This window comes from Chanodichthys erythropterus, chromosome 10 (assembly GCF_024489055.1).
Source record: "Chanodichthys erythropterus isolate Z2021 chromosome 10, ASM2448905v1, whole genome shotgun sequence".
Classification (NCBI taxonomy): domain Eukaryota; kingdom Metazoa; phylum Chordata; class Actinopteri; order Cypriniformes; family Xenocyprididae; genus Chanodichthys; species Chanodichthys erythropterus.
Window position 1 is genome coordinate 60,125,643 of NC_090230.1, and position 12,540 is coordinate 60,138,182.

The 12,540-nt window shown below is 42.0% G+C and overlaps 1 protein-coding gene across 2 annotated transcripts in view; it reads right to left on the reverse strand.

The window, feature by feature from the left end:
* Positions 1 to 12,540, reverse strand: part of slc12a2 (solute carrier family 12 member 2) — a 91,139-nt gene that overhangs the window by 46,971 nt on the left and 31,628 nt on the right. Inside the window, exon 1 of one of the 2 annotated variants that reach the window (XM_067398449.1) lies at positions 8,624 to 9,570. The exons of the other annotated variant lie outside the window; for it this stretch is intronic. Within the exon in view, the coding sequence (XP_067254550.1) occupies positions 8,624 to 8,719 (96 nt within the window). The 5' untranslated portion in view covers positions 8,720 to 9,570. Of the gene's footprint in view, positions 1 to 8,623; positions 9,571 to 12,540 lie in introns of those variants that run through there. 2 annotated transcript variants of the gene reach the window in all.

Here is a 12,540-nt window from a genome sequence, read left to right on the forward strand (position 1 = left end):
GTATCACATTCACTAACCTGTCGCTCTTTAAATTCTCTGTACAAATCGGGATGTTTGGCAAGTTGGATGCTCCCTTCGCTTGCGTTATTTTGTAACGTATTTTGCAGACGGGCTTTGTGGTGTCCGTGGGCTTGCCCTGACTGACTGTCGGCAATGTAAGCAAAATAATGCCATATTTTGCTTTGTGCATCTGCGGTTGCGCAGTTGACAGGAATAAACACGCACTCGATGTGCCTCAGAAGCAGTGCGCTGCACACACACTGCTCCCTGCTGTCGCACATTAGGAAATACAGCTGGCACTCAAAGTACCGGTACTAATAAAATGAAGAACCGTACCGTTTCTAAAAGCAGGGTATCGCGATACCTTTCTAGTACCGGTATATCGTGCAACACTAGTTACTTGGATTTAATATACATGCCTATAAGGGTAATAATGTTTGCTTCTAGTTAAGAGGCAAAATAATGCCCATGAAAGAATTAGGAAGCACCTGAAATTGCTAAAATGTTCAACAGTCTTTAGTTGCCTTTTGTTTTTCAATTTAATAGACTGCCTGTTACTAATTAGATGAACACAAGTATTTAAGCTTTTAGTCAAGTTAACATAAATTGATTGTAATATGTTAAGTGTTTTTAGTCTAGTTTTCTGGGGTTTTATCCATTTTATGCTACGCTTATAAAAGCTGTCTGTGAATTACAACACAATTCATGTGTTAACATAATCCATGCCAAGTCTTCAGTACACCAAGATCCACTAGGCAAACTAAAACAAATTAAACTACTTCTCTATGACAGGCACTCCGGGACATTTACACCAAACACACAGTTCACGATAAGTCTCACCAGTTTTTCTATTCACACTAAGCTTTGGCATGGAACACACTAGTGTCCGCAGTATCGTGTCTTCAGCATGAATTGCTTATGTGGCCATGGGATAAGCTCTGAAGGGACCGTTACATACTGTACTTCCAAACACTCTCACCATGGAAATGAACAGGTTATTGCGCTCTGTTTATCTCAAAAGCATTTGAGAACATCAGTGTTGTTTTCTCAGGGAGGGATGCTGATGGACTGATCTTAAAGTAAATATCATAATTAACAAGGGTAAACAGAAGCCACATTTTACCCATGCAACCCCAAATGCATCATGGAAAACAATCCCACCACAGTTTCAATTAGTTTGTGGTGAATGGGTCACTGTTTTACCCATTTCATTACCGTTTAAATCGCACATCTACTTTCGGCCTGACATGGGAATAAGCCAAAAACCACTCTAAACAGGAAGCGAGCACTTTGGTTACCCCCCTTAAAAAGCACGGCTGCAGTCCAGAACCTGGCAAACAGCCGCTCAGGCCAGTTCAGATTGTACAGAGGCACAGAGTGAGAGTCGTGTGCTCAGGAAACATTATTACTGACGTCTGCTAGCGCACAATAAGATCATACACGCATACGCGTAAATGATCAGCATACCGTTACATCACATGAACGCACAACAGAAGCAGTACGACTCTCAGATCTGCCACATGTGTGCACTTTGAGAAATGTGCTGACTTCCTGTGGATGTTTATCTATCAAGCTACTACCACATTTTCTGGGGGGGGGGGGACAACCTTTTAAATAAAAATGGTGGCCAGAGAGCTCAATGCCAGTGTGCTATTACTGTATTTCACAGCAGAACACCCAGGCTACTTAGATGTTACGTCTCTGTGTTTACCAGTTGACGTTTACACAGATTGTAAAGCCCTAAGGCTTTTTTTTTTTTTTTCTTCAATTTACCATCAACTCCACAATGGAAACGAAGCCACACAAAACATTACACAACCAGTCAATATTTCACACACATTGACACATTTCAAGAGGTTTTTTCCAGATGAAATTCTACTATCCCGGCTTAATGACAACTGCTGATCTTTCTGTATGACAAATTACTTGTGAAGTTCCTCTTTTCTAAGTTGTATTGGATAAAAGTATCTGCTAAAGGAATAAATGGAAATTGTATGGCCTGGCACATGAACTTTCTGTCTCAACCAATCACGCAAGTTAGGGTAGGACTACCTGTTATTCTGACAAATACCAGATGGAGCAATTTTCAACTGTCATTTTTTTATTCAGAACTGGTAGTGTTTTTTGAAAAATACTGGAAGAGTGCGAAAATCATAAGTTTCGGTTCCGAAAATTGTTCTGGTGCGACATGTGGGCAATACTTCAGAGAGAGCAGTTATGTATGAAACAGCTTCACAAACAGTCTTTTCAAATCACACAGTATTATTATTTCTGTTACAAATATTCAAATGATCACAGAAGTACTGAGATAATGATGTCTACAGTAGAGTAAATCACCTTTTGAAAATCACTTCAAATAACGATTGATCAACTACATTGTTACGCCACTAGGTGGCAAAAAGTGACTTAATTTGTCTTTGTATTTGTCACTAAATCATTAATTCAAGAGATTTGTTCAAAAAGATTGATTCATCCAGTAATGAATCAAGTCTTTATGAATCATTCAAACTGATTTAAAAAAATAATTGTTTAACCTGTCTGGATCTTACCTGTGTTCAAGCACCTTCTACCCCTTCTGAGAGGATATTTTCCACTGCTATAGATATAATAAGCCAGGAGAGGTCCCAAATTCTCCCAGAGAAAGCAGAATTGATTTCCTTCAAACAATTGTTCATTATTATTGCAAAAAACTGATAAATAATATGTTGAATTTGTTGACATAACCAGTCTGTTAAACTCATTTGACAAGTATAAGGACACACAAAAAGTATTGTTTGAGTTAAGTATAGAGGGTATGCACATGATGTCAGCATCGGCCAGAGTGACTGCGGTTACACCCATTGAGTGGCAGTATTGGTTTTCATCGTGAATGCCTCAAAAAAAAAAAAACATCTAAAATGCGAAAGTGCATTGTGATTGACTGTACAAATAGATTTGACAAGAAATCTGGAGTACATTTTTACAGATGATCCTATTGTGTTACAAAAATGTCATCCGTTCTGCCTTTTCAATTTGAGCCAAAGCGCAAAATTAGTGCGGATGAAAACAGATGTTCAATATCAATTAAATCAAAATGAAGACAATCAGAGGGGTGAAGCAGTAAGAGTGGGGCTAAATGGATGGTGTCTCTGGCTATTGCTTGCCGATGCTAACTGAGAGGGAGAGCGTTTGCTGTAAGGAGCTGCAATTTCTCGCTGTAGCTGTTCAATCGAGATGTGTTATCAGCTGCCCTCGTCAGTTCTGTGTTTGCCTTAGTCTGATTGCGTTGCGGTGCTGTAAATATAGCAACAGGCTCACCTTTAGCTCACTGAGTGAAGGGTTGGGCAAAAATACATTAAAATGTATTTTAAAATAAAATACCAAATACCTTAATTTTAAAATGTATCAAAATAAACTACAAAATACAGCAGCCACACCTTGTATCAAAATAAACTACTGTATTTTTGCATTTTAAAAATACTAAAAAATAAAAAAGGGAGCATGAAATTTCTTCGCAAACCTTCCACCAATTGGCCTATTTGATCTATCCCTTCACCATTACACTGACTTTGATTAGTTGATTAAGTAAACAATGTTTGATAGCAACAGCTTTTCTCTGCCCGAGTCAATCAATAAATCTAACATATGCAACCAGTTAACATGTACAGCAGGATTTTTGGATTAAAATATCCAAAAACGACTAGAACAGTGTTATATATTTTGTTGACTTGTGTACTTACATTATCCCAAATGTTTCCAAAAATGTTTAAATCCAGAGAAATATGCAATTTTAACCAGCACAGGGAGCGTGTCCGTGCATCGCCTATGAATTACATAATACCCTAGATTTCGTTTTATTTTGTAGAATCCATGAAAACACCAACGACGCATTATATTCCTCATGTTATATAGCTTCTTGTTTAAATTTTGTTTTCTTGATTTACAGCGAGTACCATGTTTTACCATGACTAATATCGATCTAGCTTACTGCAGTGTGCAACAAGTCTCATAGCAGCCGCCAAGCGAACACACAGAGTATCATCATAACTTTCAACACACAAATGTATCTAATATGATAAACAGCGCTGCATTACCTCATATACGCTAGACCAAAAAAAGCGGAAATGGCGACTGTGGCATATTAAAAGTTCCACTGCTCTCGAGACGTGGGTCGCGCTCATCTCTCATTAGCAATCTCTCCAGCGGTTTTGTTCAGCTCCATCATCACTCGCCGTGCTCTGCTTCATACTAGAGTAACGTAAATAATCTCATCCATGAACATGATGATTTCTTCCCGAGTCCCATCCCGATTCTTTTCCACTGTCTGTAGACGTGAAAACTACACATCCCATGATTCCACAAAATCAAGGATAAGTGACTGAATAAGCGACCTCTTGTAGCGAAAATGTACATATTGTGGATTTAACAGATGAAGCAACCAACCAACAGTTTAATTTTTAACAGTTTGCGAATTACTTATATAATTGTATCCTAATTTAGTTACTTGATGTTTGGTAACGAAGGGCCTAGTTTGCATCAGCAATACTGACTCAATGACAAACAAGTCATTCATTAGAAGACAACTGATGGCTCCTGTATTCAAAGCAACTAGTTTATAACTAATTAATCAATTGGTTGTTAATCATAAATATAGGGGGCTGCTGCTGGGTATAATAGTTTAAGAACTTTATATAAATTGGTAAACTATTTAGCCTAGGCTACTAAAACGAACACCAAATCTTAACATCTGTTCTGAACTCAAGTCTGGGCAAACCACAGAGTAGCACCAATCAGGCTGCATTTTTATGATGTCATCATGTAGACTTCTTACAAAGTATTTTACAGTATTTTTAAAACTACAAAAATACAATTGTACAAATTAAAGTATTTTGATACAAAATACAAAGCCATTTTCATCAACCCTATCAAATACAAATTACAAAATACTATTTTGTATTTGAAATATGTATTTGAAATACATATATCATAAATACTGTCCATCCCTGACTGAGTGCAACCATATGATGTCATCGACGCAGAATGCCCTGTGCACCTAAAATATGCCTGTGCACCTAAAAGAGTGCACCTAAAAGAATGCCCTGTGCATCCACTGTCCAAAATATGTATAAAACAATATGGATTTTTTTAAATAACAAATCTTTCATAGGTTTTCTATTACATATTTCAGTAAAAGACATAATTTATTAGGCTTAATATTAGGCCATAAAAGTCTTAATACCCAGGGTTCCCTTTAAATAAACACTGAATTATATTCCCATTATAATACTTGATATATAGATAAAGAGCTGTGGATTTGCATAAAATTACTTTATCTTGCTGGAGTTTATTGCTGTTTCTGAACGATGTCATCATACCGGCTACAGGGTGTCTGTAAGATCGCACAACACAGGGACTATAAACTGGCGTGACGCACAATAACTGGTATTTAAAAGTGAGAAGAAACATATGATCAATAAGCTGTTAGATGCAGATATACACACAGGCAGGCAAGTGCAAATATAGAAAAAAAAAGGGCACTTGGGGGAAAATTATAAGTCCCTTTTATGTCTGAGTTGGTTTTTTTTTTTTTTTTTTTTTTTTAAGTAAATGAATATATATTCCTGTTTGCGCACAGCTTCCCTGTCAAACATATATATTTACTGAAAGAAAAAAAACAAAACAACTAAATATCAGGTCCAGGTCAGCTTTGTCGAGTTCAGATGCCCTCCCTCCGCGACACATCATTCATTCCCGCACGCACACGAGCCCCGCCCCAACTTGTATTTGCTGTTGGCTGACAACTTTTGACAACTATGCACGGAAAAAAAGAAACTATGAGAAGCGAAAAAGAAAAAAGCCCTAGATGAATCCAGTGCATATTTTTCAGGTAGCCTATGTATGTTCACAAACATATGAAATTTTTGCCTATTTTGCCTACTAGATTATTTAACTTTTAACGCCGCGTTAATAATTTGACCACCAGCAACGCATCTGCCCGATTTGATACTAATGCAATTTATGTCATATTATAATTTAAATTATTTTAATGTGCTATGCATTGCGTTTTGAACCATGGTAAAGATACCTGTAGGGTTTCTCAAAATTCAGTTTCTAAAATTCGTTGTTGAACACTGTTGATATTTGAAATCAACCCAAACAAACCCACCCCTCTCTTCATTGCTCCGCTTCCAAAAATCACACTCCTACCCACCCTGCTCCATGTCGGTCTTGAACCCCGGCCTGATCGCTGCTGGCATGCGGGGCGAATACACTACCATTGACGCTAAACACCTCATTCTCTAGCGGGCATCAATGTGCAGTAGTTTAACTGTTATGCACGCAATGCACGTGGATGTCTGTTTATCACAGCTGATGCGCAACAAAATGTTTCACGAAAAATAAAGTGCAGATAATGAACGAACGACAAGGAAGCTTTTCTAATATAAACGCGGGTCCTAAAGTGCTTGCCCACTATAAATCTTCATTCCAGTGATATTCTATTTTGTATCATGTCCCATCTCTCATTCTGCAGTTTTTTTTTTCTTATTTTAAAATCTCCCTCTAGCTCGTTCTCTCTCCTCGACCGTCATATGCCCCCTAATGCGGATTGGTTACACATTTGTTGTTGGTATCGGCCCGACTAATTTCCAAACATTGTATTTCAAATAATACTGAGCTCACCTTTAAGCTTTGATTCCACTATCTGGATCTACAAAAAAAAAAAAAAAAAAAAAATTCATTGAATGACCATTGAAAATTACAGATGGCAAAGTTCTCTCCACCTTCCTCCTGGTGGCTGGATGTATAAATGGAACAGTTCAGTGCTATGCGAGGTAAGCTCATCTCATTCAACAAAGCAGCTCATTGTTGCTGGATCTACTCGGGCCTGATCACAACTGTAACTGAAAACGATTGAAATGCCCCCAGCAAACCCACAGCGCCCATTTCAGCTCATTCAGCAAGCCACATTAAGCGCCAGGGCTCATCTCCCAGAATTCATTCATAAGAGATGAAAAAAAAAAAAAACTATTACATTTCAGTAAGAGATCTCTTAAAAGCTTGATGGAAACATTGGTTTGAGGAGAATGTAGCATTTTCAGTAGGGCTGAACAAAAAAAAAGCTGTACCTGTGACTGTAAAGATATTGTTCAGAGTAGGGCTGCACGATTAATCGCATGCGATTGTCACGCGCATTTCCTCAGTAAAGCCGGTTCCCTGATTACTGCGAAATCGCCATCACCTGCTTTCAAATGTAGCGGCATTTAACAGACAGAGCCGTAGATCACTGACAAGCCACGCAATATCGCGTTCATATCGCAGATGAATCGCCTTCGATAATGAACGCGATATTGCAAAGTTCTGGAAGCTTTTTTTTTTTTTTTTTTTAATCGATATAAAAAACATTTGGGTGTACTCACACTAGGCATGATTGCCTTGAATCGAGCCTGAGCACGACTGTCCCCCCTCCCCACTCCCCCACTGGCCTGCACTCACACTGCACTTAACGTTCCAGGCCGGACCAAGCTTGTGTCACATACGATGCAACTTTTTGAATGCAAGAAAACAGGAAGATGCACTTTCGCTAAGATACTGCCTAAAATATTTATCATTTATGCCGCACAACGATTTTCACTTTGCACGTATCAAGAGTATTACAAAGGCAGCTGACGTTAATGGAGGAATTTGTAGCTTTACTCGCAAACTACAATTCCTGTTCATCAATAAGGTTAGAAGCAGACCCGTAATAACCCAAATACACTCAAATTAATTACATGAATTGAGAAGTGTACTATCAGAGTAGTAATAAAGATGTTTGCCGTCGTAATGATGACAGTGGCGCACACAAAAGTAGCAGCTGTTCTGTGCTCAGGCACGGTTAGCGCTCTCATTGCTCGAACTGCGCTCAAGCCCAACCGAACTGTGCTCTGGCCCACCTCTTCCAAGCAGGCCAGGGACAGCTAAACATGAGTACACCCTTAATTCGTTTGGATAATGGTGGCTTTCTATTGTAACCCATTGTAAAATTCTAAAACTAACGCGAAAGAAAAAGTGCAAGCTCCCTGATGCATGCAGATTAGGCTACATACAATAGCCTGTCTCCCAATATCAAACCTATCTATAGGCTGGGCTGTGTAGTTGTAACCACCTCTTAGCTCTGGTCTCTTTTGATCTGTGTTTGCACTTTGAATATTGAGAGAGTAATCTGATTATGCTTGCACTTATTTGCACATAAGACTTAAACTGTTTTATTTATTTTTGTTTTTTTATACTGTTTTTATTTCTGTTCAAATTGTGGAATGGAGTTCAATTAGGTCACAAAGCCTCAAACAGACGTTCTGGAAGCTCATAATTCATGTACAGTAAGGTCTGAAGAGACTCATGTGAAATCATACAGGAGAGAAGCCAGTCAGGTATACTGTATTGTCGTCTTTCTTGCACATGTTTTGATAAACACTTTACAATAAGATTCATTAGTTAAACATTAATGTATTAACTAACATGAACTAACCATGAGCAATACATTTGTTACTGTATTTACAAGTCTTCCTGTGAAAAATAATAAAAATATTAACAAAGTAATCAAATGTAAAAGCAGTTCATGTTCATTTAAGACATAACAGACGGCATATAAATGAATACTCACCAAGCCGGGCATTATGACATAAATAAGTTCACTTTGCCTCTCTGTGTTCCAGTCCTCTCGGTGCTCGCGCACAGAAAGCTGCTTGGAGAACAGCATTTCTTTCGCAACTTAAACTTTTTTATTATAGAACACGTCCTGCAGTTTAAAAACAGTAAACTGTATTTTACGACAATCACTGATCTAGATGTTTTGGAAGTTAAGTTTGGGCTTTTAGGGAGGAAAGAAAACACACCGCTATGAAGGAAAGAAATACACTAAAATCGCACAGCTATATAAGAACCCTTTGTGGCGAGGGGGGCATGGTTTAGCGGGGTCTGCAACAGGAGGGAGCGTCTGGGGAGACGTGGTGATTGAACAGGTTGAATGTAAATCACGAACACCTGTTTCTTGTTCCAGTAATTGGCATGGAGACAGGATAAAACGGCAGGAGAAGCAGGAGCGGAGGAGAGAGAAAGACTGCTGACAGTCACGTTGAGTGAGCCATGCTCGTGTTGGAGTGAAGCCCATCTTTGGATGTGGAATTATTGAGTGTGCGTTGCACCGTCCTTTTGTTTGTGTGTTTGATATTTTCTCTGGTGAGACTAAAGACTGTCAGCAGACCCTGTCCTCTTCCTTCCCACTACACAAGAACCTTTACCACACTGGTGCCGAAACCCGGGAGGGAAGACGGAAGCCGCCGCCATGCAGGCAACCCCCGCCTCTGGAACGCCGTTTGCGGACATCATCGCGTCCCTCGCGGTCCTTCATCAAGAGCAGCATCGGGCCCTGCTGGATCTCCGAAAAGATCAGTAGAGCCGCTTCGAGGCGATCATCCAGGGCCAGCAGGAGGACCGCGAGAGGTTCCGGAGCTGGATAGACCGGGAGGTTCCCGCGGAGACCAGCGCGGCAGCTGCTGGCCCCTTCCAGCTGCCACTGCAGAAGATGGGCCCGCAAGATGACCCGGAGGCCTTCTTGGACCTATTTGAAAAGATTGCTGAGGTGTCAGGTTGGCCCTGGGACCAGTGGCTCATGCGGCTCGTCCCGCTGCTCTCGGGCGAGTCGCAGGTGGCAGCGCAGCAGCTGCCCATCCAGAACCTCCTGGTCTTCAACGATCTCAAGAGGGCCATCTTGCAGCGGGTCGGCCGCTCCCCCGAGCAGCACCGTCAGCGGTTCCGGTCTCTGGAGCTGGGGGAGGCGGGCCGGCCCTTCGTGTTGGCCCAACAGCTCCGGGCCACAAATGGCTGATGGCCGACGGAGGTGACGTGGAGCAGATGATCGATCGGGTGGTGCTGGAACAGTTCACCACTCGGCTTCCGAAGAAGACCGCCGAGTGGGTCCAGTGCCACCGGCCCACGTCGCTGGATTCGGCCATCCAATTGGCGGAGGACCACTTGGTGTGCCCAGGGGTCGGCGAACCCCTGCCATCTGTCTGTCTCTCTCCCTCTCTTCCACCCCTCTCTCTCTCCAGACCTCGCCCTCTACCTAGGTCCCGTCCACCCGGCCCGCCTCGTGTTCCGCCCCGGGGGCGGGGTGGAACGTATTATCGGCAGTTCGTGGCGCCGAGAGCCCCGCCCAGGGGGGCGGGACTGACCACCGCCGGGCTGGACCCCGCGCCTGCTTCTCCCCTCTCTCCACGCCTATTTGCCCGTGAGAGAGATACAGCCAAATTCATTTGATGCTCTGTTGACATGTTTCCAAGAGGTTAAGGACTGGATGGCTGCAAATTGTTTGATGCTTAATGAAAACAAAACCGAGGCTATTGTGTTTGGACCTAGGAAGCATGAAGTAATCCAGCATTTAAATGCTACTACCCTATCAGGATCTACTAAATCTAAGGTAAAAAAAAACCTGGGGTTTGTTTTGGACAGTGAGTTAAAGATGGATTGTCAAATAAACTCAGTTGTCAGATCATGCTTTTTTAACTTACGTCTGTTAGCAAAGACTAAATCATTTTTATCTTCATCTGATTTTGAGAAGGCAATCTCAGCCATGTTTTTTTCTCGAATGGACTACTGTAACTCCCTTTACTTTGGAGTTGATGGTAAAGCACTAATGCGTCTGCAGAAAATTCAGAACGCAGCAGCGAGAATGATCAAGTCTGCAAAAAAACATGATTGTGACTCCGCTTTTAATCTCACTGAAGTGGTTGCCAGTACGTTATCGAATTGTTTTTAAGATTCTTGTACTTGTCTTTAAGGCCATTCACAATTTAGCGCCTACTTACTTATCTAGGATGGTGACAGTGTATACTCCGCCAAGATCCTTGAGATCCGAAAACAAATATCTGCTTGCCGTTACTAAGACAAAATACAAACACAAAGGTGATCGAGCCTTCTCTCGAGCCGGTCCTAAATTGTGGAACGATCTCCCAGTCGCGATTAGATCCACCAAATTTTTACCTGTTTTCAAAGCTATGCTGAAATCACATTTGCTTAACTCTGATTGCAAGGTCTAATGATTGAGAATGATGTTTAATGTGTGTTATGTGTGTGTTTTGTATTGTTTTATTTTTATTTTTTTTTTCTACTTTTGTTCTTTCTTGGCACTGTGAAGCACTTTGTACAACTAACGTTGTATTAAATTGGTGCTATATAAATAAAATACAAATACAAAAATACAAATACAAATACAATCATCCGTTCTCCGCCACTGGAGCGGCGGGCAGGTCTGGGCCGGCCTGTTGGCGTTGCGGGGACCCGGATCACTTCATAGACCGGTGTCCAGTGATGGAGGTGGGGACATTGATCCGGGTCCCGGACGACCTGCAGGTTGCCCCCGGTCAAGCTGGTTAGTACTAGATACCAGTGAGTATCAAGGGGGGTACATATCAGGCTTTGGTGGACTCAGGTTGTAACCAAACCTCCGTGCATCAAAGCCTGATTTCATCCGGGACATTGGATACAGGCCGCATGGTTAGGGTACGGTGTGTGCACGGGGATATCGCGAGTTATCCGTTGGTGTCAGTCAGGATTCTATTTAGGGGACAAAAGCATAGTGTGGAGGTGGCAGTTAATCCGCACCTCCGGCACCCGATAATTTTGGGGACGAACTGGCCCACATTTAATAAATTATTGGGACATTTATGTTCGGGTGCCTCTTGGAGTAAATGCTCGCGGGGAAAGGAAGTGCGAGTGCAGGCGGGGGAGACTGATCGGGGACCAGTGGTGACTGCCTCAGGGGAACAGAGCGGAATCAGGGGACTGATTCTCTCGGACCGTGATGATTTCCCCCTGGAGCAGTCTCACGATGAGACGCTGAAAAATGCGTTTGAGAGGGTCAGCACGATCGACGGTCAGCCTCTCCAGCCTGGACGACCACTGACTTATCCCTATTTTGCGATTATTAAAGATAGGTTGTATCGAGTGACCCAAGACACAGGGAAATACTTTTCCATGCGGCTCACTCTAACCCAATGGCTGGACACTTAGGACAAACAGCAACACTAAATCGCCTCATGGCCCGATTCTTTTGGCCGGGCATTCACGAGAACGTGCCCAGGTGGTGCGCGTCTTGTCGTGAATGTCAGCTGGTAAATCCTCCGGCCACTCCAAAGGCGCCTTTGCGCCCCCTTCCATTAATGCAGGTCCCCTTCAAACGAATTGGCATGGACCTCATTGGGCAATTAGAGCAATCAGTGAGAGGGCATCGTTTTGCATTAGTCATTGTGGATTATGCAACACGATATCCAGAAGCAGTGGCTCTCCGCAACATTTCCGCTAAGAGTGTTGCGGACGCCCTCTTCAGTTTAATCTCCCAAGTGGGGATTCCTAAAGAAATCTTCACTGATCAAGGCACGGCGTTTGTCACGTACGCTACGCGAACTATACAAATTGTTGGGCATTAAATCGATTCGAACCAGCGTCTTTCACCCACAAACAGACAGGTTGGTCGAACGTTTTAAATCGCACGCTTAAATCCATGATTCGTAAGTTCGTTCA